General features: G+C 44.9%; 1 protein-coding gene across 1 annotated transcript in view; it reads left to right on the top strand.

Annotated features, from left to right (window-relative positions):
• Nucleotides 1-2,520: 2,520 nt before the first annotated feature.
• LOC119463515 (lipase member M-like) overlaps nt 2,521-27,530 on the top strand; it is a 38,168-nt gene continuing 13,158 nt past the window's right edge. Inside the window, exons 1-4 of the mRNA XM_049655253.1 lie at nt 2,521-2,639; nt 4,600-4,750; nt 6,979-7,071; nt 14,064-14,216. Of these exons, the coding sequence (XP_049511210.1) occupies nt 2,563-2,639; nt 4,600-4,750; nt 6,979-7,071; nt 14,064-14,216 (474 nt within the window). The 5' untranslated portion in view covers nt 2,521-2,562. The remainder of the gene's footprint in view (nt 2,640-4,599; nt 4,751-6,978; nt 7,072-14,063; nt 14,217-27,530) is intronic.

Genomic DNA, 27,530 nt, shown 5'->3' with positions numbered 1-27,530 from the left:
CATGCAAAGGTATCTGAAGCGAGGTTTACATACATTAACATGATGATTCGCTAGCCATAGGCTATTCATACCATTAGAAGTAATTGTTAGTTGACTGCCCCCTTCTCTATAAATAAGTTGTGTCCTGTGTATATATGTTAGTATATTCTGTCTGTGCACGGTGTTCACAGTAGAAATTTTAAATAAAATTTGAAGTGAAAAAAATACAGATTAGGTAGTTGCCGCTGGTGCTTGTAATGTGTTTTTTCTGCTACCGTCAGGATTTTCAGAAATAAAGCGAAAGTATCAATTAAAAGTCCCGCATGTCTGCGCCAGAAATGAAGTGAGCTTTTACCCACAAAAGAATGCTGAGTGATAAGGCAGAGGAACCTCAAATGAAATCGCAAATGATGTGGTTAACATCTACAACTCTGGTACTGACAATTTAGGCGGGAGCGGGGGGGGGGGTGGCTTTGGCAACGGCAGGGGGGGGGGGGTGGCGAGCACCCCCCCCCCCTCCTGTAGTCAGCGACTATGACTACCACAATCGGGTTGCAGCGTTGTCCATTAAACCGGTAAATGCAGGCTGACTAGGGAGTTCTGCTAGTTGGTCGGACGCGCAAACGTCAGTGGCCTGCAGGGTGCAGCTACCTGGTGGGACAGAGCTGACCGAGTTAAACACAGAGTAACGAAGTGTATTCGACTTTGCTGCTCGTGTGTAAATGTTCGTCAGAGCGTAATCGTGAGCAGGTTGTCTTTTTAAATGTTCAAAGTTTTTACACTTTGTTACAGCAATTTTAGCTCTGTGTTTCGCTGGTTAAGCTCTGTGCCACGAAGTGGCTGGCACTGTGCTGACCGCACACAATTGCGCTACAGCCCCTTCATCACAGCAGTAGTAGCCTCCGCGCATGCGTCAACAAGACCACGTCACCTGCGTTTACCTGAATACCGGACACGCTCTGCGCTGCGACAGAACACTCGCAGCGCAGGCTGCTTGGATAGCTCTCGCTGGGAATCCACGGCCAGGCGGCTAGTGGAGAGGTTGGAGAGGCTCCGCTTGCTGGCTCGACGGCACCGGAAGCAGACTACACAACGTCACATCATGACGCAGAGCCAGTTAAGGCAGAGCGCAGCCAACATATCTCGCCAAACGAGTTGAGGACAAAAAGCGTGGCTAGGGTGCAATTTAAATTGTAATTGTGCGTTTTTCTCTAAACATGATACGCTTCACTTAAATTTAGGCGCGAATGCTTTACTGTAGCGGTACCCTACGCGTCTAGAAAATTTGGCCAAGCAGTTCCAGTGAACTCAAGTATATTTACTCTAAGTCATAATTTGCTCGTACTCTTTATACGAACTAATTAGCGCAGACAGTCTCCTATTTCATATATCATTTCTGAATATCTCCTGATTTACTTCAAACAATCTTGGTTACTACTTATTTTAATAAGACGGCATTCTCTGTCTAACACACAGGTAAGTTTTTATGATATAATACTATTATTTTTCTCCCTAAAATGAAATCTACTAATTGGGCTAGGCACATCCCAGTATTAGCTGCTCATTTTCTGTAGTCTTCTTTGTTCAGTTCTTGAACATTCGTGTGTAGAATTTTCTATATTGTGTTCTAGTATCATTATTGTGTCGCCGTTATCGTTTTGTATATTTCTTGTGTTATAAATCTTATGCTGTGCGATTCATTATTGGGTGTTGTGTTCTTTTCTTTCCTTGGATTTCTTTTTTACTCTGCTGCTTAATAATGTCGTTTTATCCGCCACTTGACTGGAGGTCCTTTTTCAGCATTGTGCTCTCGGACCTCCTTGTGTACCTTCATTTATGCATTACAAATAGTAACTCCATAAAACATGATTCTAATTCTGATTGTCATTGCTTGCTTTCCTCATAATATGAAACGTACTGTAACTAGGAGGTGTACAAAAAAGGCAATTAGGTTTCTAATCAACAAGTACAAATTAACTCTATCGCCACTGCCTGATAAAGGAGCCTCGTAAAGCTGACTTACATCTGCAGGAAACAGAGTGCAACTTTCTGCACTAAACTTGCGGTTCCATTGCCTGAATGGCGACAATAATATTGATACATTTATGTTTATTTGTTTAAGAACACTAGCCAAACACCGTCTAAACACACTCAGACACTGGGTGAATATTCAGCTCAATCAAACTGCTTTAAGTTTTCATATTTTTATCTTGTATCAAGACATTGGGTCAGTTAGACAAAGTAGACACTAACACTGCTTCCTCAAATTGTTTCACTTTCCTACAAGGAAAAAAAAATGCTTGCATCACACTTAAAACTACTTTGTTACTTTATACGCAGTATTATTTTAAGTTGTTAGTTTCGTTACCCGACATTTTATATTGCGTGTCTATAGCTAATGACTATGTAAAATACCTACCGTACGTATGGCATTCCTATTTTTTTAGCTCTTGTTTACAAATTACATTCATGACTTGTAACGGTCGCTGTTATGAGCTGGAACTTTCAAACTATTGTGGAACATGTTTGTGGTTACATATTGCAGGCTTTCTTCTGGCTGAGCGCGGCTACGACCTATGGGCAATGAACACTAGAGAAATTGCGTTCCGCTCTCGCCACAAGACTCTGAGCCAAAACGATGACCGATACTGGCAGTGGAGGCAAGGCATTCCACATTGATATTTTGATTCTTAACGTCAAAGTTTCGCATATTCTAAAATAAAAAATCATTGAGAAAGAAATTCATCAAACTTCATGTCTTTTACTTTCCAGGACGGAAACGTTTACCGAAATCAATGCAGAATATTCATTGCCATATTATTTCTACGTAAAGATTGTGAGCATGCTAGCTTTATAGTTTCTAGACTGGCTGCACAAATGAAGTGCAATAATATCACACACTTGTGAAGCGTTTGCAAATGAAGAAGCACGTAAAGCATTTCTGCTAAACGCGCTCATTTTAATAAGTCTGTATCTTGAGAAACATCTAATCAATTGAGTCCTTGTTCGTTGATGACGCTGAATATTCTTTTTTAAACTAAAAACCTAGAAATCGCAGTTCTCAGTGTCTCCACTACAATTGAACATAAAGATTAATCAACTCAAGTGAACAAGGACATTCAGCATCCGCACCAAGTAAACATAACGGAATTGAATGTTTCTTTGTATGCGCCGATAAATCCTTATGTGAAAATGTGAGCTTTGGGCTGATGCTGCCCATGTTTTCCGGCTCCCTAAGTGAATAGAAGCTCGTGAAAGACATGAAACACGATTAGGCATTTTTGCTCCTGGTAAATGCGAAACATTTATGCAGAAAGTAAACATTTTGCCCACACACTGCGTTTTCAACCTAGCACTTTTGATGAACCAGCTTTGTCACCGTACAAATTAATAACGCAATACAACCTAGTCTATCATTGCTATAGATATGTTTCGAAAGTGGAATTTAAATTCTCAACACGAAATATGTTTACTAGTACGAAAAATGTAATTGCAAGTTATATTTGTGAATTGTGCTCTAATTACAATAAAAATGCTCTATTTGTGTTCGTAGAACCATGTCATCTGTTAATTACATGGTAACGCATGCCAAGAAAGGCACAATTTTCAAATTAAGTCGCTATTCATGTAAATAATATCCATTCGGCTCCATTCAGAAAATGGTTGTATGTCTCGAATATGTGTTTCTGAGGAAATTATCCTTAGCGAACTAAATTTAAAAATTTAGAAACTGCAACTTCACGGATCATCAAGTATTACATGTTAAGCAAACTATATATCCCACCATCTGTTTACATTTACCCGACCACAGCCGTCCATATTAACCTTAGTAGATACCTTTGCGAATGTCGAAGTGGAATATAAAGTTTAAATGATATTGATGCGACAGCATCAAGTGGCACGTTGATCGAAAAAAACCGGCGTCTGTAGCAGAGAAGCAGCACCTAAATTCTCATTGGCTCCTACGTCATGACACGAGCGCGCTTCGACAGAGAAGGTACGGTGACGCGTCGCCGCGGGGTGAGGCGGGATGTCGTTGGCGAGGCAGTCGTGGGAAATAGGTATTTCAACTTCATTTGCTTTCCTATTTTCTGTGCTAAGGTATACTAAGGGTATGTTAAGGTATACTAAGCTGTACAAGTTATACGACTCTTTGCAGGTATCAATTCAGCTTGACACAGAATGCCTTGAACCTTGTCATGCATAACGCTCGCATGTGCTCGAAAGCTCGACTTAGGCCATTTAACGAGTGGGCCCGATTCCATCCCGGGCCCGTGACTTCAAGCCCGGACCCAGCCCAAGCCCGCCAAAAAATGTTTCGGATGGCCCGGGCTTTCGGGATGGCCTGGGCCCATGCAGGGCTCTACTGGAAGGGCCGTTGAGCATCGGACCGCTGAGCATGGGCATTAATGCTTTCGCATGCACAACTCGCAAAAGTGCTTAGATGTCCTCAAATATTTTTCTTACATGAAAGAATCAACTCCAGGTAACCACATGAACTCTAGTTGATTGTCACAAACACACTCCGATGGGGTTTAGACAATTAGTCAACGTGAGTGAAGTGCATTTCATCATGGACATTGAAAATCCTCGCCTTCTTTCATATAACCCGGGGTTCAGCTTCGACGAAATCGGCCGCTACGATGTTGCCGCCGTCATTGACCTTGTACTGAACGTCACTGGTGCCAGCCAAGTGACCCTCTTGGCATTCTCCCAAGGTGTAGCTGCGAGCCTGGTTCTCCTTTCTACGAAGCCGGAGTACAACGAGAAGGTGCGTCGATCGGAACAGCTCTGTCGTGGCGCCGTTGAAGCGTAGTGTTAGAAGAACCATACTAGGTGCAGTAGTGGTGATATCCTTGAAAGTTATGTAAATGATAGAGTTTCTGCACGTAGTAGTATCTGCATGTCTAATAGTAGAAGTAGGAAGTTCACGACGCCTAAACTCCTACTTGTAGGTTTCACCCAAGCCTAGAGACATCCTTTGTAAGTACAGCGAATATATGATTTTATTAAGCTGAACTCCGAATAAATGAACTCTGGGGAAAAGGAAGCGTTAGCAAAATAATAACTTTCCTCACCAACCATTACACTCCGTGCAAGAAACTGCAGCTCTCTGACCACTATGCTGTAAGGTAGCACTAAGGTAGTCAAAGAGACTCCGCCCGGCAAACCGCCATAGAGAGTTAAATCACCTGATATGACAATGTTATGAACATCTTGGCTAAACCAGAGCTCGCTCTGTTTTTTGTGTTTGTCAGTCATTTTTTTGGTCTCAAACAATCCGAGTTGCATGAAGAGACGGTGTCCTGTCGACATACGTACACAGACACAACTTACAAATATGTTGCTGCACTTAAACACAAACAAGGATTCCTCAAGCTTTTGAAGAACCTGCCTGATTTTCCTGTCCTACGCCTAGGTAACATATCAGAAAAACATACCAAGGTTTATTCGTTCATGGAGTTCGACACGAAGGAAACCTTCTGTGATAGGATTGGCATACTTCCTTTCGTGCAAGCATTGTACTGAGTATTGCAGTAAGACAGGAGTATTGGAAAGAATGTAGCCATTCGAGATTATTTTACTTCCTCTAGAAAGGCAAAATAGGAATATTCTAGTAGCTGGCAATGTACCCGCTGCTGTAGCTTACTTGATATGGCATTGCGGTACTCTGCAAAGTTGGAGGGTTCGATTCCCATCCTCGGTGGCCGCATTCTGACGAAGGTGTAATGCAAAAAACGATCGTGAATCAACGATATACACATCTCGCAGTGCGTTCCCTGATAAAGCATTCCTGTGCTTTTGAAAGTGCAATCTGGGCATATTAATTAGAAGCAAGAATTTCTGCTACGCATATGAAATTATTTTAACAGATGTTTTCTATTGTGTTGCATACTTGGTTTCAATTCAAGTTAATACTTGACTGCAAAAACATTTGAAGCATTTTATCACATGGCCAAGTACGTCGTACACTACATTACAGTACTGTTTTTATAAATATTGACTTCAAAAAAACATCTTACACGAGATTCAGAATCACGCATGTTGTCTAGAAGAGCGTTAGATGACGGCGTGAAAAGCTGGCCTTGTAAAATTTACCATCGGTAATACCAATGAGTGAAGAGAAAGAGACGCAGCCATACAAGGAGCAAGCTACTTTTTCTAAATGTGACAGCGGAAAGGGCGTGGGCTTGCATTTCTTGTGACTGCCTATGAATTACCAGAAAACTGATGCAATCCACAAAACAAACAACCTGATTTAGCTCTGTATAGCTTAATTCAGATTAATAGATCATTTCAGTGATTTGTACTTTTGGCTACGAGAACTTCAACAAACAATTTGAAACATCAGGACTTTCTGATGCTGTGCAGTAATGTAAGAGATTAACAGGAATTATTATGATCGAGGTCACGGTAGATACTCTAAAATTTGTCGGGTATCTTAGCTTGTTTGTCCAGTTTCCTACCCTGGCAATTTCAGGTTTTCTACCTTCGGCCCAACCACAGAGTAAGATATTATTGGATCCACAGCTAGGGCGAAAAACAAAACATCTTTTTTATAGATGAACGTGTGTTTTGCGAATGCAGACATGTAGGAAAACTTCACGATTACACGTGATTGGGAGCCTCACACTGGACTCAGCCGTCAGTTCCTGTCGTCATTTCATACTGCACGTATTAAATTAGGGTTTAAAGAATAGTTTATTAAGCAATCCTCACGATTATTGATCAAAAATTTCTTAAATAGGTCTGTAATAGTGCCATAGAAATTATGTGTGCAACCACTTCCAGGCATATCGTTCACCCTACTCTTACGGCGGCATTGTAGAGCAGAATATGTTGCATGACTTAAAGCTTATCCCAATACCAAGCCGAATTCACCAGCAAGCTTTCTACTTTCCATACTTCAATTTCAATACCATGAACCCCTTGCCCCGAGCGCCTAATATTTGCTTTGTGAAATTTGTAAAAGTCTGTATCCTACTCTTTTTTTTTCAGGTCGAACTTTTCGTAGCCTACGCTCCAGTGGCGAATATCACTCACACAGGGTTTCCGATTCGTGAGCTGATAGCGATCTCGGGGCCCCTATTCGTAAGTACCAGCGTGATTCAGTAGTTTCTCTCTGTCTCCTTTTGTCTATTTGCACTAAGGCCGAAGTAAAAAAAAGAAAACTTTCAGTGTAAATTCATTCCTCTAAATTTACATGTAACACCCACTACTGTTATAAAAACGGTCAAAAATACGAGCAAATAAGCACGTATTACCGGCGACATGTCGGCTAGGTGCTTCGTCGAACGTTTACTACACAAGCGTTAGAAACATGGCTAAATGCCTTCTTACGACATCGAGAACAGTCCGTGTGACGCCATGAAATATATTTGCTTCCCGTTTCTCTTGTCCTGCTGCCTGCAATCCATGACATAGACTAAAAACTGCGAAATGACACGTTAAAATATTTCCACATGAAAAAAGTGCACGCATACCTGTCATATACGTATGTTCTTTTTTGTGCCACTCTGACTTAAGAATTCTTAAAAGTTGTTAGTATGAAGCTATTACAATCGCCGACAAAGCACTACAATTATCCAAGTAATTAAAGGACTGATCGTAGTGTAACAGTCAAATGAAGCCAGCAGGCAATGAATGAAAGAAGCGTATAAACGTCCTTTCATTTGAAATGTACGTGCAAAAATCAAAAGATAAATCGAACTTGAATAAAATACAACTTGCCTATTGCAATAATCGAACCCAGAACCTACGCACAGCGTGCACAACACGATAACAGCAAAGATTTCTTCTTCCAGCACTGGCTGGCTCACAGATACTAAAAGCTCAAACAGCATGAACTGAAAAGAAAGACAAGGTTCTAAAGACGTATGCAAGAGAAGTGAATATTTGAGTCTTTACAGACAGTTCTCACCAGTTGTACTTTTTTTTTGTTTCAGCGCATATTTTCCCAGTGTGTCACCTGCTGACACATGTATTTCTATACTCAAAGCTGTTTCTAGCACATCTTCTTCGCTCTATTATGCATACCGTGCCGTTAGGCAGATGGGTGTTCCACAAAATTCAATTGGGAGAGAAAAAAATCTCGATATGTTTACATAAAGACTTGTGATAACGGCACTCTATACAGGTTATGAACAAACAAATTTCTAATAATAACAGCCTTCGCACCATGCTTTTCCTGTTCCTGTCTATTAAACGAGAAATAATATATATTCCGACCTTTTTCATCACCCCGTTTAGTGATTATGAGCTTGACATCATTTCTGGATAATATTTTGAACTTCTGGGGCCTCACTTTGTGTGTGTGTGTCTTTTTTTTTTTTTTGAAGCGACAGTCCGAACACGTGATTCAAGGCTGGCGCCTGTCATTCTGTTACACAAGTGGCTGCACAGAATCCCTTATATATGAAGCATTGCGTCCATGCCTGTAATACCATGTACAAAAGCAACGTTACGCACGAACATCTGAAACCGGATTTTGAGCGCCTGCAGAGTTACCGCGTACGCTAGCTTTCGGGTATTTGCGAAAACAATTGCCCAGCACGTGCCGCAATTGCAGCCTGTTTATCCTACATAGAAAGCGATGACAATGGCCCAGCAGCTGCCTCCTCGTGATGCGAGCGTGCTGCTCATGAGTTGTCGTGACTTTACGCAGGGAGCTAATTTAGTTGCAGGTTTCTGCTTAGCGTCACTAGTTTTTTTAGGCCCCTTTCGCTTGCGTAATTCTCAGGCATTAGTTCAGTTTTTGACAGAGAATAATCCACGTGATTGTACAGCTTTTAGTGTCATGACGAGTTATTAAATTTCGTAAATGAGTATACTAAAGACCAAGTGCTAGAGTCGGTTTTTATAGACAGATGCGGCGTTCTCACGGGTACTTTTCTAGAAATTCTTTCAACGTATTTAAAGTCGACTCCGGTTCAGCGGAGAGATGGTGTGCTTCTGCAGAAATCAGGAATTTGTATTGGTTCAAAGGTTGCGCCTTTTTTCTCGGTGATTTTTACCTGAGCAAGTTTGACAGCTGCTTAGAGAAGGTCTTGGGCGATTGTGTTATTAAGGTATTTCGTTACGCTGTTGATTACCTGATTTTCTGCAATAGGAATGAATTTGATTAGCTGCTACCTCAGTCAGTGAGCAATTTAAACTTAATGAAGCAGGATTAAAGTTTACAAAGGAATTGCCTCAGAGACGCGTAATACAGTTTCGCGACATTTTATTTGTCTTCGAACAAATTCACGGTTGTTGGCAGTACTCCACTGGATCTTCGAAGACATTGTTAAACTTTCAATCCAAGCATTCCAAAGTAGTAAAAAACGGAATTGCCATGTCGCGCCTTAAGTCTTCTCTCACCAGACCATGCATGCATAAATGAGCGCCAGTTTTGATGCACAGGTCCATGGCCTATTAGAAGCACGTTATCCTAGCCTGGCAGTGGCCACTGTAGCTGAACGTCTAAAGAAGTCGATTTCGCGGCGGACGGACGTGATTACAGAAAGCAGTAATAGCAAGAAAAGAGTCATGGCTATTCCTTACATTCATTATCGTAAAGGCTTAAGAAATTTCAAGTATATATGGTGTTAAAGTTGTTTTTAGTGCTTCCAATAAGCTAGGTAAGATATGCGCTGCCGTGCAGAGAAAAAAGGAGCAGGTGAAAGGCAAAAAAAAAAGATACAGATATGTGCTGAGTGAAGCACACCAAGAACAACAATTTCACTGAATGTCGTATGGGTGTGGTATATGAAGTTTCCTTTGGCTGTGCCCATTTCTACGTAGGGCAAACAGGGTGGTGCATCAATCAGAGGCTAATGAAACATTAAAGGTCGTTAACCGGTGCATCGCCTTCCAATGTTTCCGTAAATTGCCAAGACTGCCAAGATTGTAACTGCACGCCCACGTTAGATGAATGCGCGATATTGTACAGGTATAAGAATGAAGATACGCGTCTAGTGGTCGAAGCTTGGCATATAAATAATTGCGGAAGTGCGTGCGTGAGTCAGCCTTCGATTAGCTTACATAAGGAAGAGATCAAATGCCTTAACAGTTATCTTTCACGTATACCGGCACGTGCACTCGATTGACTCGTGGTTTTGTAGCGTTAGCTACACTGGCCTAGCCAAGCCCGTTTCGCGCGGCACATCAAGAGCCGTGCTGCGCATGCGCAAGGATCAGTGATGTCACACGGCTTGCGCACCGGAGGCACCGGAGCCGGCACCTCTCGCGCACTCCGCCGCCGCCGGTCTGCGCATTCCAGAGGAGTGACGTCGTAGCCGTGGTAGACGCACTGGCGCCGGTGCGCGCTCGCTGTGCAGTCGCCGTCTGACACTGCGCTGGAGCCGCTGCGCTTCTCACTGCCGTTTGCCAGTGTGGTATAGCCATGGAGAAGGAGAGCGCAAATGCTGCTCAACAGCGCAGAAGAACGGAGAAGCTTGACTCATCGAATCCCGAAGTAGTTGCCTGGCAATTAGCGGTTGAGCGTAGGAGACAACCAGGAAAGCTAAGAATAATCAGCTGAACCTTTGCTAACGCTACGTATATCCTGGCATAGCCGAGCTAAGCCACTGCAACTTTTTTTACTATTCAAGAGAATGCGCAGATGAGTTTTGTGTCTTCTTTCTTTTTTTTCGCCTCAGTGCTTCCTTGAGTTGATAGTCGGAGTTCGTGTTGTTCACTTCTCTCCTCTTGTGTCCGTGTCTGAACGCCTTATCTTTTTGATTATGATTCGCACAGGTGTCGTGAAGTCACCGCTCCGACTTCCGCATCGCTCTTAGCCGCGCCGCGCTGCGCCTAGCTCTGACGTCACTATGCGTCGCCTAGAAACCACCTGGCATGTCTGCGCCCGGCCGCGCCACGCTGCACCGCCGCTTCCCGTACATCGCCAAGCTTCCACAGCCGTGTAGGCGGTGAAAAAAAAATGTCGCAGTTTCGCCCGAAAGGCGAAGCATCGATTGCGATAGCAAATTAGTAGAGAGCTATTCAGAGTAGGGATAGTGGTTTTATCGGCTGCATAAACTTGGGCACATTCGCTTACTAACTGAATTAACAATCGTGGTGTCAACGCGCAAAAGCAAACATGAATAGATCACACTGAATGACCGCAGACAACTATTGTCAAAACGCTGGGAGCAAGCGCAGCCGCTGCAGCGGGCGACGGCTCCCGCGGTCTATCGCTTCAACGGAAACTGAGCGGCGAATGCACAACGCATACAAAGGTCAGAGCCATGTGGAGATAAGAGACGGTGTGGGCGACCGCCACCGCCTGGAAAAGTGCAGAGGAGTTGTGCAGAGAAGTTGTTGGCAGAGTAGATGCTGCCCCCCCTCCCTCCCGCGCTGCCTTCCCGCTTTCTTGCTTTCGCGTGGGAGATTGAGTGGCCAGTTCCCCTTGCGCCCCGTTGCAAGATAAGCATTTGGTGAAGCAGTACAGCGTCGCCCCGCCTCCCTCCCTCCCATACCCCCACGGCCTTTCGCGCGACGGTTGCGCTTGCTGCTCACTCAAAAAGAACTAATACTTTAAATGTTTGAAACTCAGAGCTGGGTCCTTGGCGTCTTTCTAGACTTCACAAAAGCATTCGATCATATTAATCACAACATACTCATTCAAAAATTGCAGCACTATGGCATTCGAGGGAAAACTCTGTCACTTATTTCTTCGTACCTACAGCATCGGTCGCAGTTCGTCACGATTAATGATCACCCTTCTTCAGCAAAGCCAGTTAATTTAGGTGTTCCACAGGGAAGTATTTTGGGTCCTTTTCTCTTTGTTCTTTACATTAACGATATTGTTAACATTGATCATACGGCCAAGTATATATTATACGCTGAGTTCTCGCCTATTTTTGCCGGCTCGGATGTCACGTGCCTGTCTTCTCGCGCAAACGAAACACTTCGTCGCATTCACTTATGGGCTGCAAATAATGAATTAAAGCTAAACATTAGTAAAACTAAGGCCGTTTTGTTTCACCCATGAAACAAATTCTGCGAACTCCCCCGACTATTGCTAAACAATTTCGAAATAGAAGTTGTAGAAAGTTCTAAAACGTTCGGCGTAATTTTTTTAAACAATTTGTCCTGGGATGCTCACATTAATTACCTGTCAAAAAAGCTGTCCAAAGTAATTGGTCTTATGCGTCGACATTGCGCTACGTTCTCTCTTTCGGTTAATAAGATTCTGTACAATGCTCTATTTTCTTCCACGTTAAACTACGGTGCACTAGTTTGGGGAACAACAACAAAAGAAAATTTAAAGAAACTTCTTTCACTTCAAAAGCGTGCAATACGCCTAGTTTTTAAAGCTCCTTACCTAAGTCACACAGAGGAAATGTTCAAAAAGTTTAAGATTGTTAACGTACAATGTATGTACAATTTCAGACTACTTCGGTAGCATAAGCTGGAAACAAATAAGAAAAATTACCTTCTTAAATCACTGGCGAGGTTGACAAAAAATTCAGCTATATACCACACACGCTATCCCGAAAAATTGAAAGTTTGCAAATGCCGCACGACCTATGGTAAGCAAATGCGAAGGTACACTTTCCCTAACTTGTTAAATGAGTTGGTCAAAAATGGCACAGATGTAGAAATGATCTCTTTTAATGAGCTTCGAAGCTTATACGTATAACTCTCTAATGTTTTACCTTTTTGTTGAAACACTAATTGTGTTTCTCGATTTCCTCCATTCCTCATTCAGGAAATTTCTTGCAATGTTTTTGTATATATTTATGGAATTTCTTTATGCACATATTTGCCCACTGTTTGCATTCTTGTACAGTTTTCTGAAGTTTTTTGCGTTTTCTGCATATTGATTTTCTTGTGTACATGTATGGGACTTATACCACGGTATGCCATGCTCTGGTGCACTGACCCAGTCAAGCCTTTTCAGGCTTTTTGTCCGTGCTCCAAACATCTTAGAGATGTTGAATAAACCTGAATTGAATTTCCGCCGTGCGTTCGCTCTCCGTGATAGCGCGCGTCCGCCGCGCGCTTTCACTCGCGCATACGGGGCGCGGCGACGATGTTATCGCGCTTGGACTTTATACGGAACCTCACGGCGACAGCGACGACGACGGCAGAAATCCGGTTGCAGTGCCCATATAATAATAGCCATGACGTCACTGCGCGCAGCATCGTTCGCGGCTTTCGTATAAAGCTCCATGACTCCACGACGGCGGCACATGGCCTAGTGTGTCTGCGCCGAGCACATGGTTTGTACCACCTAAAATATTTCCATAATATAGCATTATACAGCAAAACGTCGTTAAAATCTTAGCATAACATAGCAATACCTAGAAAAACTCGTAAAAATCTTGGAATAACATAGTAATACATAGCAAAAACTTAGCAAAACTTCGTAAACCTTAGTCTGCCCCTAGCTACGCTATTTCTTCAGCCTTGCACCACTAGTGCAAGCTGCCCTAATTGTTTTACATTTTTGTAGCGCTAGCTACACTGGCCTAGCCAAGCCCGTTTCGCGCGGCACATCAAGAGCCGTGCTGCGCATGCGCAAGGGTCAGTGATGTCACACGGCATGCGCACCGGAGCCACCGGAGCCGGCACCTCTCGCGCACTCCGCCGCCGCCGCGCGCGGATCACCGGCGCCGGTCTGCGCATTCCAGAGGAGTGACGTCGTAGCCGTTGTAGACGCACTGGCGCCGGCGCGCGCTCGCTGTGCAGTCGCCGTCTGACACTGCGCTGGAGCCGCCACGCTTCTGACTGGCGTTTGCCAGTGTGGTATAGCCATGGAGAAGGAGAGCGCAAATGCTGCTCAACAGCGCAGAAGAACGGAGAAGCTTGACTCATAAGAATAATCTTAAGAATAAGCTAAGAATAATCAGCTGAACCTTTCCTAACGCTACGTATATCCTGGCATAGCCGAGCTAAGCCACTGCAACTTTTTTCTCTTGCGCTGCAAACGTGTATACTTTTAAAGCAATCATAGTGTGTATGTTTTGCGGTTCTTTCGGATGACTCATTGGGCGCAATAATTTTTGTCAATCATGCGTTCGTTGGTTGGTAGGAGTAGAATGAACAATCTGCCATCCGTGATATCTAACCTGATGAAACCGCGTCTTTCTACACAGCTTCTTCTAGATCCTTTCGGTGACAGCGGTTATTTGTACCTCCCCAAAGTTCCGAGAGAGCTCATGCAGCTCGTGTGTAACATCTTCCAAGGGCAGCCGTGCAGCCTATTCCTATCAATTACGCTATTCACCAGTCCCGAGGAGCTGAACAAGGTACTGCTGCTGCGTTCTGCAGTTTATTTTTTTATTTTTTTGATGATGTTGATTACAGGGAGTTGAAGGCAGGACTAGATGCAGTATGGTTTTGCGAATATACGCGAAAGAGCCTCGAGCGGCCAGTCACGCGGCAGTTTTGCGCGTATTCGCGGACTCCTCTCAACACTAGGAAAAACATATTTATGTAGCACGTTTGAGCAACAGAGAACTGTATCGGCAGTTTTTCATGTTGCTCTACAATTTTCACATTGACACTTTCCATCGAACTATAATATTTTAGAAGTTTATCAATTGTTTAGGACTAACTATGTAATCATGCCGAATGCAAAAAAAATAATCTGAGCGTATCCAAGCGACGGCAAACAAGATAACCATGGTTAGGTCCAGCTACGTGGCATTTGCATATATTTAAATATTGGCACATGAGAGCTCGGACAACTTGTACAACATCTGGAACTCAGCGAACTGAGTTTAAATTTAACACGCCTGTTAAGTTGCGAAAGCTAGTTTTCAAGGCTCTAGGCCAGTCTGTGCTCAGACATGGTATTTCAGTTTTTTGTTCCTGCTCACAAACGAAAGTAGATCGAGTGGATAAGCTATTGCATAGAATAGCTGCGAGCATACTGTATAGTACTGCTTATGATTGTTCAGACAATGACGCAAGAAGTAATATTGCAGGTGTTGAGTTCTTTTCGGATCTGTTTGTACAAGTGATACTACTTCGTATTATTTTCTCGAATAGTCACAAAATAACACAGAGTAAGCCTAAAGCGCAAAGAAAAACATAGCTTTATCAGTTACCGCGTGTATATACCAACTACGGTAAAAAGTGTCCAGAATATTACGTTCCTTTTTATTTTAACCAGTTCCCGAAAGAAATAGTTCAACAGCATCCCCAAACAGAAGCCAAACAACAAATTAAAGCATGGTTTCTTCATCGTCAAAATATTTGACATGTATTCTGTGCGTTTTTTAACAGTTCCTATCATTCTTTTCACTATTGCCTTGTAAAAAAAAATGTGTTCTTTTTATATATGTATTTCTGTCATTTTTTGCCATTTTGCCGAATCAATAGCTTGTATTTTTTATATCAAATTAGTTTTTTTCTCACGCTACTAACACAGTAAAATATTTATGTATAGTGTTCCTTCGATGATGTTGCCATATGTATAATATGTGTTGTACTTCTGTCTTGTAAGCAGCGAGCTAGCTACCTCATGTCTGCCGTGACCCGCCCACAAGCGACTTGCACTTATGCGGGCACGAAATGTGTAATAAGTTGTGAGCTGCTGAAATAAAGTTGTATGTATATATATGTAGGTATGTATGACAAAATAGGTAGAGACACTCCGACGATATGCCGTGTGGGTTTTATACTTTATATCATATTCAGAAGTGTTTGTCGTGAAATAGGCAACACAATTCTGGTTTCGACCAATGGCTATTTTGGCTCACACGATACACAGGGTTGGACAATAGCTGCATATTTTTTTAGCGCGATAGCGTAAAGGGCACCGTCTCGCAGAAAATCCGGAGTGGGCGTGGATGTCGGCGTCCGTGGCGGAAAAAATCATACCGAACCACCCCGACCGCGCAGGCCCTCCACGTGGTGCAACGTGTTAGTGAACAAAAGTTGAATTTTCACAGTGAAATCCATCAGGAAAAGAGTAACGTATGACTTAACCACAGCCTACAGACATGGTGCCGTCGGATTGTAATTTGATTGTAGGAGCAAAAGTAACTCTGTTACAAGGAAACTCAAACACAAACCCCTTTTCCAGCATTTATACCTGACCTACAGCTGCGCGCTCTGGTAGTTTACTTGCGAAAATGATATCCAGATGGCGCTCGCATCCTCGGCAGGTCAAATTGGAACGTCAGCTGCCTAATGCGTTTTGTACACGTGTCCGCGTAGGGGCAACAGCAAACAAATAATAAAATAATAAAAAAAGGTGCTATGGCCTTCACATTTTAATATAAGCCGACTTATATTGTCCCTAGAAAAACGTCTTCCCAGCAATACAATTCTGTTTAAAAGTGAAGCCGACTTTAAGGGGATCGGTGTAAGCTTGGTCTTTGTAAGCTGACTTTCCCATGTTCTGTGTTGCAGTGAAGCCTACTGAAAGAAAAATGCGATGCAAACGTGTCCCGATGACGCTATCGCGTTCCACTCTTAAAGGCGAAGCTTAAGCGTCCTCCAATTTTCTTTAGAGACAGCTCCTAGGCGCCCGTTCCTGCGATAAGCGTCGGCGTAACCGCGCGTACGCGCTCGTGCCACTGCTCGCACGTTGGTCGTCGTCTTCTTCCACAGCTGGCTCCGATGCCGCTCATCGTGCCAGCGTTCTCATGCTGCTCCTCCCTCTGCGAAAGCGCCGGCGGCATTGGCCCACTGGCAGTCGGTGTGATGATTTCGGTCTGAAATTATTAGCCTCAATATAGTGCCAAATCAAAAACAAGTAAAGAGATGCGCTGAAATTTTGCATTATAAAGTGTCGTAATCGTCGGACATTTTTTTAGATCTGCACGCTGCGTATGTATTCAAAATGTAATAGCTAAACACGTGCAATAACTCCTAATATACAGTGTCATGTAATTTAAGTGCCGACGTGATTTGCAATACAGCCTTCTGAGACCGACACATTTATGTGTAACAATTTGTCATTTTTATAACCAACGATTGGGTTGGTTATAAAAACAAGTTCACCGGCACATGAATTTTGTGTGCACAGATTTTGAAAGCTCTTATTAAATTCTCGCGTTGTAAACTAGTTCTGAAGTCCCTTAAGACAGGATTTGTTAGCTATGTGACCAAATAATCTTAATCGTACTTGGTACATTCCGAAAGAGTTTTAAGAGAGGGAGAGAAATAAACTTTATTGCTAGACCAGGCTTCTGAGACCAAAGGTGGGTGGCCTCCTCCGTCTAGGTAGCCATGGCTCGCTTCCGCCGCCGGAGCCCTGTTCACCAACCGTAGCTGGTTTTCAGGGTCTTGTGTCACCAGCAGAGCCTCCCACTGGTCTTCCGAATCTTCCTCTGAATCCGCGTCTTCCTGCATGTTATCATCGCCTGGTGGTGATGATGACGGTGGTACTTCTCGGTTATTCCTGCACACTGCAGCGCCATATGGCGCAAGGTGTTGGGCGTGTCTGGCGGGCAGAACTTGCAGTCTCGCCTGTAGGTGCCCGGATACATGGCGTGCTGCAGTGTTCCATGCGCGTAGGTTCCAGCCTATAGTCTTTTCCAGGTCACCACTTGTTCCCTACTCATCGTCTTATGCGCGGGCGGGTAGCGACGCCTCTGCTTCCTGTAGTGCGCCAAGATATCCGAGTACTTCTTGGATATCCGTTAATTATCCTCGTCACAGTCGTTGGTCCGAGTTCTCTGCGAGTCGGAGATGGCTTGACGTGCATGATCTCGAGCCGCGGCGTGCGCCACCTGGTTCCCCGCGAGACTCGTATCCTGATGTCCAGAGGATGTGTGCTGCTTCTGTCTCGGTGTTGTTGAACACCTGAAGTGCTACCTTTCCGATCCTTCCGTTCACATACCTTCTGCATGCTTCTTGCGCGTCCATCACCACGGTAACCAGGGTCTTCTTGCACATTGCGATGGCCAGGGTTATGCCCAGCTCTTCCGCTGTGCTCGCGTCCTTGGCACATATAGATGTAACTGTAAGTTCTTCGCCCTTCCCGTCGACCACGATGATTGCAAATCGGTCGTTTGTTCTGTACGCAGCTGCGTCCGTGTATCTCACATTTTCTTTTTTGCTGTTGGTGCGTTCGAGTATTTGCTTGAGCACTTGTATTCTCACCTATCTCCTTTCCTTGTCGTACTCGGGATGCGTGTTTCTGGGAATGGTACTTGTGTGTTGCTTGTCTCTATCCTCGTGTGGGATACGCTGAGGTAGGTGCCTTTCGTCCTCGACATGGTAGCCCAGATCTTGGAGCAGGCCTCTTCCCGTCTTTGTCAGCTTTAGCCTCTCCAGTTGGTTGACGTTGTGCGCTTCCACGAGCTCTTCCCACGTGTTGTGGACTCCCATTTTAGTAGTTTCGCTGTGGACGTGGAGGGGGACAGGCCCAAGGCAATTTTGTAGGATTTTCTGATGAGGGCGTTGACTTTCTCTCGTTGACTGTTCTTCATGTCAACGTATGGGGTACCGTACGTGACGATGCTCGTGAGCAGCGCTTGTATCATTCTCGTGCAGTCTTCTTCCTTGAGTCCGTGACTTTTGCTCGTCACTCTTTTGATAAGGTGGGTTACTTGTTGCACTGTTCTCTGAATTTTTCCCACTCTGCTCCCCCGGCCCCACTTTTAAATCAGGATTCCGAGGATGCGGAGCGTCGTAACCTGCGGAATCATGATGCCTTCCACCTTTACTTCCGGGTCTGGTATCTGCTGCGGTTGTCGGCCTCTTGTGCGCTGTCTTAGCACCAAGAGCTCCGACTTTCCTGGTGCGCACGTCAGTCCACATACTTCCAGGTACTTTTCCGTTGTGTCAACCGCTTCTTGCAGAGCGTCTTGCTGTTTACTTGTCGACCCTCCCGTAGTTCAGATTGTGAGGTCGTCAGCATATATTGCGTGACCAATCCCTTCTATTTGCTTCAGTTGTTTGGGCAGCGAGCTCATCGCCAGATTCAATAGCATCGGTGAAATGACGGAGCCTTGTGGCGTTCCCTTTCGCGGTAGGTCAAATTTCTCAAAGTTGAAGTTGCCTATCTCCACTGTGGCTGTCCGTTCTTTCAGAAAAGCTTTGATGTAATTATATAATTTTCCCCGCAGTTATCTACGTTGAGGTTTTGCAGTATGGCCTCGTGTGACACGTTGTCGAAAGCGCCTTTCACGTCAAGTGCGAGCATTGATCTTTTGCTGTGCGTGTCCACTTTGTCGATGACTTTTCCTTGATCCGCAGCAACACGTCTTCCGTGGACAGGTGAGCTCTAAATCTGAACATGGTGTTTGGGACGAGTCCGTTGTCTTCTAGATGACTCATAATCAGAACTGGTTTTGGCACGTAAAACCCCAGAAAGAAAGAAAGAAGTCGATTATGTGGTTGTGCACGATGTGCTCGTAGAGTTTTCCAGCACACGAAGTGAGGGATATAGGTCGAAGGTTCTGCACGCTGATGGGCGGTATCATTGGGTTTAGGAATTATGGTTACCTCGGCATGTTTCCATTCCGGTGGTACTTTACCGTGTCCCCAGCACTCGTTGATGTATTTTAAGAGTGCATCTACAGAGGGTCCGTCTAGGTTCCGAAGTGTCTAGTTGTTTATTCTGTCGTACCCCGACGCCGTGTTGCGGGTGAGCTTGCTCAAGGCCCTCTCGATTTCTGCTTTTGTGAAGGGCCGATCCAGTTCTATATTTGGGTTGCCTCAATACTCGTCAATGTGCAAATCTACGGTTATATTGCACTCCGTACCGAGGAACTTCTCTTTCACTTCTTTGATAATGTCTTTCTCTTTCCCCGGGTGGTTGAGTATGATTCTCTGCACTTTCTGTTTTGGGGCATTCTTGTTCTCCTTCTTTGATAGGAGAGTCCTGCGTACCGCCCCAGTGCGCTAGCTGCTTAAGGTCCCTTGAAGCTTGTAACCTGCTTCGCGCCAGTTCTTTTATCCAAGTTGTTCAGAGCTTTGAGATTCGAATTTTGAGTTTGCGCTTGCACTTGTTACGCTGCAAGCGTTTCGAAAAGTCCCCTGCGCGCTTTCCACAGGTAGAGTAAGTAGGGGTCCACCACGGGGGTGTCTTGCGACAGTTCGATTGTCCTCGTATGCTTCGATCTCGGCTCTTTCCACGACTCCCCTGATCCATATTTCTGTGCAGTGTTGCCAGGTCCGATGAGGCGGCGTAGCCAAAAGCTAGAGAAGTTGTAGCCCAAATGTAGCCAAACACAAAAAAGTACAAAAAAGTGCAAAAGAATTCGTAGCCAAATATAGCCATTTTTATTTTCAGTTTTATTTGTGTATATACATTTTCACATTCGACTACGGCAATCCTTTTTTGCATAACCCGTCGTAACAAAATGTCCGTGCCGCCGTGACGGTCGCCCCTCGTAATCAACAACAGCGACATTATGCTTGCGCAGAACACTTTTTGGTTGGCCCCGGAAGCTCTTAAGTTCCAGCGAATCGCTGCAGAGGGCGAAATCACAGTGCTTTTATTTTATGACAGATAGTACTACGTTATTATTTTTAGTTTTTAACAGTAATATTAACTACGAACTCTGCCTTTTAGCTGTCGTGAATGCAAAATAATGCTTAGCATCACCGATCTCTCACGTCATCTCTGCCTACGGCGTAGAAGTACAGCTGTCCAGCGATCTGCGACCGCGACGTGCTCACGGCTTCTTTTTTTATAAGCTAAAACAAGTCTTTCGAGCTATGATATCTCGTGTTATTTGTCTCTTCGTCCTATCTTGTTTTCTCGTTTTTTTTTAATTAGCTTGACCCGGGTTAGCTGGTACAGGCTCTATATACTGTCCATTTACATCAACCAGTCCGCCATCTTACGTCTCTAGCAGGGCAAGAACTTGCGTTAAAATAAAGTGACATACAACAGATGCCACTCACGGTCTGAATCGGTGTAAGCGAAGCATTAAAAGATTACTGCGCAAAACAGAACACCAGTGTAAGAAGCGCGCAGTCCCGAACGTAACTCGCTCAAAATGGTAAAAACCACGACGGCGCACAAAAAGCAAAGGTAAACAACGAATTTATAAAGGTGTTTATGTTGTGAAAACTGGTTACTGTGAAAAAGCAAACCATGTTGATGTGCTAATAAAGTTTTAGAATAGGGACCCCCAAAGCTTAGGGCACCAAAAAGTTTTGTGCGTATTAGCGTTCGGACATGCAGGAGCGAAGAGTTTTAGAACAGGCGCTTTGCGTTTGCGGATAGCGTGCTGCGCTTGCAGCGTCACTACGGCGTCAAAGAAAAGCTGTCAGAAATATTAAAATAAAATATACCATTTTATGATAACAATGGTAATTTAGATTTCCATGTTTTCGCGTTTAATTACAATTTAGAACTTTATTCTATTAGCAGCGAGCACCTTGTTGAGCTTAGTTTTGATTAACCGACTTTACGTACCTTCACCCAGCCAAGTCAATACGTGTTATGCCTACGAGCCATGAAATCGACAATTGAATTCGGAATCAGCGGCGTCTAATGAATCAATCTTCATTACACATGTTAGTTCAGAGAAAGCAATAACCGCAATCACTTATCCTAGCTTACGAACTTGACGTCTTACCACGAATCGAACCCAGTTTGGTGCTATAGGTTAGAGCCGTCGCTTCGATGGGCGCCGTCATGTTTGTTGACGTAAAGCATTTGGTGCAGCTTTTGGGGCTCCCGCTAAATCAATGAAATAGCGTGCTCGACGCAAAACCCAAACACAGCTAGCGTCTTGCGCATGCGAAGTGGCTTCGACGCTATTTCTTTGGGGCCCCAAAACGTTTGAGACCCCTATTCTAAAACTCTCTAATATTTGCTGGGGTTTTACGGGCCAAAAATACGATATTATTGGGAGGCATGACGCAGTAGGGGACTCTGGATTCATTTTGGCGATCTCGGGTTCTTTAACGTACACCTAAATCTAAGTACACGGGTGTTCCTGCATTTCGCCTTGATCGAAATGCGGCCGCCGTGGTCGGGAATCAAACCCGCTTCGTCGACCAAGCAGCGCGACACCTCACCTGCTAAGCTAACACGGTGGGTGAAGTTCATGTGACGTGGGGCACTGATGTAATCGTGGCAAACATGTTTCGACATTAGCAGAATGAGTATCTGCATCCGTGACATTACGGGCAAACCATCCAGAAGTAAACGCACCAGAACCCACCTTTGGCTCTAGGTTTTTCTCCCATTCTTTTTCATACGTTCTCGCATACTTGGCCCACTTCCCCTTGTCTGGATTCTCCTCTCTGAGGAGGATCCGATCTTACGTCCAACCTATCCAAATGAATCTCGAATGTAAGCACGAACAAAAATTCATCTAGCAGGAGAAGGAAAATGGTAGTAAAGCTTCGCGCGAGAAACGTGGAGTAGGTCGAAAGCTGTGCCCGACGCGATACTTCACCCAGAAGGCATGGTCATCACACTGGAGCATGTCATCCACCCGTGCTTCCCTTCTTTCAAGTCGGCGCCATGAGCGCCCGACAGCCCCGACTCTATGTTATGGCTCGCCCTTCCTGAGCATAGCCATGTTAGTACAGTGTACTGTGAAAAACCCACTACTGCCAGGTTCATCCCCATGCCTGGTGATAGGGTGCATAACGGTCAAGCGGGGTGTAATTAAGTTTAAGTGCATCAAAGATCAAAGCCACCGGCTCAGACAACGGCGCAGACAGGGAAGGGAAGGGGAGTGGCGTCGGGGGGTCATTTCGCGCACGCACACACGCACAGCCACGCGGCCGGCTCAGCCAGCTAAAACATAACCTTCGAGATTTGCTTTTACCCGATCAGAGTCACCTCTGGAGCGTACTGGAGCGTGGATTAGGGCGCCACTTATAGCCCAAAGAAAGCCACGTCGCAGATTTTCAGTAGCCCAAATATAGCCACATAGCCTACTTGTCCAAGTCGACGGCAAAATTTTTTTCCTGTAGCCCAATTTGGCTATATATAGCCAAACCTGGCAACACTGTTTCTGTGTCATCTATCGTCGCATTAATGGCGTTCTCGTCATTGCGAAAGGCCTGCCACTCCGTGATCTTGGCTTTTCCGATCTTCATCGCCGCTTTCTGGTGCGGGATGGTCGTTTGGACTATATAGTGGTCGTTACCCAGATTCTCGTCCATGCAGCTCCACTCATACTGTTTGAGTCCGTGTGCGAACGTGAGATCGGGGCTGGTGTTCCTATATACACTGTTGCCTATGCGCGTGGGTGTCTGCGGGTCGTTGAGCAGCGGGAGGAGGTGTTGTTAGGCTACGTTGTGCACATCTCCTTTTTTGTAAGAGGCCGCCTAACCCCAGGCCACATGGGGAGCATTAATATCACCAACGACGCCTCAACCACTATAGTAGTGGTTAGCGTAAAGTGTTTAGTGTGTTCGATTACGGCGATAATGAAAATATTGCTCATACTGGCTCACCTTACTTTAAGAGCAAACTACGTTTACAAATACATGCTATACTACGGCAATGTTTCAGTTTAGTGAATTTTCAATATTTATTATAAAGCAAATCATATGGTTTGCTCGCGCCGCGCATATGTATCTCAAGAAGTTGCGCGCGCGGTAGCGTCTATACACTGAAGTGTCGTAAGCAGTGTTCGCATTTAGCATCACAGACGGCGTGTTTGTCTGGCGACTTGCTCCAGTGTATGCTTATATGAAAAGCTGTCTTTAACGCAAGAAGTGAACAGCGCGTGTTGCGGCACCTGTAGCCGCGGAGTTTGTGTTCCGGGTCGCTACACTGTGTGTGGTCAGCCAGCGCTGCTTTTGTTATCAGCGGATGCTAAAGAAGACCACTGCTTCTGTTCACGTGTGTGCCGCGTTGTGATGGAAGTGAGACACATACGTATATACTATAGGTTAGCGAGATCCCAGAAGCATCCCAGATCTCAGAGCCGTGAATGAACAATCGTTCAACCGTGCTTCTCGCTATCTGCTGTTTGTCGCGACGTTGTACGGGGTGATGCGCAGCTTCGCATTTTATTGCGATGTTCTCAGGCTATTTTTGGCGCAGGTTGTTCGTTAATGCGCTCACTCGACTGCAGCTTCAGCCGCTGACGCTTTGGTGCAACCATTCCTTTCATTTGTATGCATGCGTATCTGTTTGCAAAACCTAGGCCCCCTACGCCAGCCCGCAAGACAATCTGGCTCGTGAATAAACATGTGGGCGCGTGCAAATGCAGGACGCAGAATGCATGCGGCGTTCTGTAGGAGAGCAACGGCTGCATGACGAGAGCAAGCGTTGCCGTTCGTCCTTCCATTGCTCTCTTTCAAACCGGAGATTAAACACTTAGTCCTTCGATTTTGGACATGGCAGCCATCTTGTTCCAGTTGGTCCCTCTGGGGACTAAATGTTAGTCATGAGGACTAAAAGTTGCAGTTACTCTCATTTTCTCCATTTTTGGCTTAGAGTGTACCGTGGTTTGCATAACCTGCGTTACCTTGGACATTATGATTTCCGTCATGACGGCCACGTTGGCGTTGATGAGGTCTTCAAGTGTTTTGAGGTCGTTCTGGGTTTTCACCGCTTGGTAAGACAGTGTTGCTGGCCCTGGTCGTGTCGGTGACGATGGTGGTGGTGGTGATGAAGGCCGCGGTTGTGGTTTTTGCGATTGCTGGGTCTGTTCTCTCCGTAGTTCTATTTCTCGCATGAGGTATTCGAGCTGTTTTTCTGTGCTGGCTTCCTTCTCTTGTGTCTTCTTTTCCTGTTCTAGCTCTCGCTTCAATTCATCGTCCTGTCTTCGGAGAATCATTATGGTGTCTTCGTACGTCGAGTGTTTTGTGGTTTGAACACCGTTATTCTCCCTCGATGTATGATTGCACCCTGTGATGACTTTGGCCCAGCTTACCTTGCGCTGGGTGTTGTGCTCCACACCCGTTGCCGTTATCTGGGGGACGCACTGTTCTCTTTTCCTCGGTCTCGATTCCAACTTGGATCTGGATCTTTTTGTCCGTTCGGTCTCATTGGGTGACTGTGGCGATGGTGACATGGTCATCGTGTGCTCGTTGTCGTTGGTAGTTACTACGCTGGCCTGGTACCAGAAGCTCCTCTGTCTCGATCTTGACCGCTCCCTGACTCAACGGTTGCGGGGCCGGTTTCAGCTTCCTTCGACAGTCTCCACTCGCCGTTTCATGGGGCATTCCGCAGAGCTTACATTTCGGCTCGCATTGGTGGTTGCTTGAGTCAGCTTTGTGTTCTGCGCAGTTGTCACATAGTTCGTCGTTTGGATTAGGGCAGACGTCTTTTCTGTGTCCTATTTCCCCGCAGAATCTGCAGTACTGGATTGACTTTCTGTAGGGTCTGCAGCGGGTGCGCGTACATCCAAATTTAACGTAGAACGGCACGTGCGGGCCCTCGAAGGTGATCACTGCCGACGTCGATCTTCCCAGCATTCTAGCATACAGGATTTAGCGCTTGTTGGTCGTTGCTAGTAGATTTGGTTTAGTTCGGTTTGTTGCCTATAGAAATAGCTAGTAGATCTACTAGCTGCTCGTCGGTAGTGGCTTCCTCTTCTTCGGTATTTGGCAGAATTAAGTTTTGTTGCCACTGTGTCTGTATGATCACTTTGGCGTATAGAGATCCTGGGGTGTGACTCCGCATGCTTAGGCTAATTCTCTTGCTATCACTCCGTCTTTCATGTTTTATACTTTCACACCGGCTTTAGGTCAGTAAACGATCTTATAATGGTTTTCTGGTAGCGGCGGAGGCGTTGGCCAGCGAGGACGTGGCTAGCTTGCGTTGTTGTGGCCCCATGGCTTTTGAGGAGTTCGTTGCGGTTTTCCATCATTCGTGTTCTGCCACTTGCTGTGGCCGTATGAGAACTCCTTCCGCGTCTTCGATGTTGCGATGGATTCTTTCTTCTGATGTCGCGCTAGTAGCATCACCCGCGGTCCGGTCTTGCATAGTGTTTTTCCGCTGTTGCTGTGGAACTCCGTGTCGTTCATCTCTGCTTCATTATTTGCTATTCCTGCTTCCTGCTATGGAGCTCGTTCGGGGAACTTCCATAGCGCTAGGTTGCGACTACGTTTGAAGAGAGAAAAACATAAAAAAATCCGTTGTCGGGCGGCCCGGCGTGCACGTGAATCTCGAGGCACGAGGCGCGTGGCCTCGGGCAGCGGGGCTTCGCAATCGTTAGTAGGCTTAGCTGGGCGCGGCCGTCGCCTTGCAAGTTTCAGGATTAGTACTTGCCTGAAGAATAAACTCACGTAGTGCGCGTGGTTTGTCTGAATGGCGTTCCTTGAGCTGAGTGGCATGATGCGGACAGTGAGGCGTTGCGAGGGGGCGATCCGCAGGAATTGCAAGCTGAATCAGGAGCACATGTAGAGTAAGTCCGCTCGGTTTTCCCCCTTCTTGAAATTCCGAAAGAGTTTTGAGAGATGAAAAATAACCGGCCGTGGTTGCTTAGCGGTTATGGTGTTGGGCTGCTAAGCACGGGCTCGATTCGCAGCCACGGTGGCCGCATTTCGATGGGGGCGAAATGCTAGAACACCTGTGTACTTAGATTTAGGTGCACGTTAAAGAACCCCAGGTGGTCCACATTAATCCGTAGTCCCACACTACGGCGTGCCTCATATTCAGATGGTGCTTTTAGCACGTATAGCCTCACAATTTTATTTTAAGAAATGCAAAGAAGTCCCAACGGACGCGACAAACGTACAGGTGCAAAACAACGTGATGGTTGAGCAGTACTGTTGTTCCAACTGTACCGACTAGAAATACTATACTACGCGTTGTTGAATGACATCTAAAAAAATAAGCTCTTTCGTGATAGATATTTTTTATCTTTACAGTGTGCTCTGTAGCAAACGGTTTCACAGAAAAATTGACCGCCTTATCAAACATAGCGATCAATTTCCAAATATTTTTTTTTCCAGAGAGATGCAATCTAGGTCCAGTAATGAAATCAGAAATCTTGTGTTACGTATACTGCTAAAATTTAGATGCTTAGATGTGGCGTTCGTGAAATCAGCTTTGCACAACAAGAGAACCTTCAGTTTTCGAGAAGATAACGAAGGTCATATATATCCGTTAAGTTATATTCTGTATAACGTTAAATAAGCACGTGCCGGTAGGCGTCTTCAAAAACTTGTTAGTCTTATAGCAAGCAGGGCAATATTGTACGCTCTTAATAATCCATAAATTACCTTGTTTAGTGTATGACATATTCCATCTTTTATAAAATGCAGAGATACATCACGTTATATAATGTAGAAGCTTAAATCGAAATTACTTTTAAAAATTTTAACACCATATTTATTGTTTTACAACGAACCTTATGTAAAATGCATTTAACATCTCGTCTTATCTGTGGTATAGCCTAGGCCACGCAAGCAAACATGCAAACATTGGTTCTTTATTACTTTAAAAACTTTTTGGACAGTACAGAAAAGAGGATCTTTCTGAAGCATTGCGTTAGGAAAATGTGATGTTCATAGCTTTGCACTGTATTAGGGCTAACATTTCAGCGCTTGTGCTTTCGACCCTTTGTTGTAATTTTTAACCCGTATCTCAAGCGCTTTCTTCAACCCTATATTTTAGGTGATGTGTACAAGGCTTAGAACACAAATACATCCAAGACATGTCGGCGCGCTAATTATAATAGATGAGTACGCCGACGGAGAATCTGATAAGCATAAGTGGAGCAACC

This window comes from Dermacentor silvarum, chromosome 9 (genome assembly GCF_013339745.2).
Source record: "Dermacentor silvarum isolate Dsil-2018 chromosome 9, BIME_Dsil_1.4, whole genome shotgun sequence".
NCBI lineage: Eukaryota > Metazoa > Arthropoda > Arachnida > Ixodida > Ixodidae > Dermacentor > Dermacentor silvarum.
This window is presented reverse-complemented; position numbering and strand designations above follow the sequence as displayed.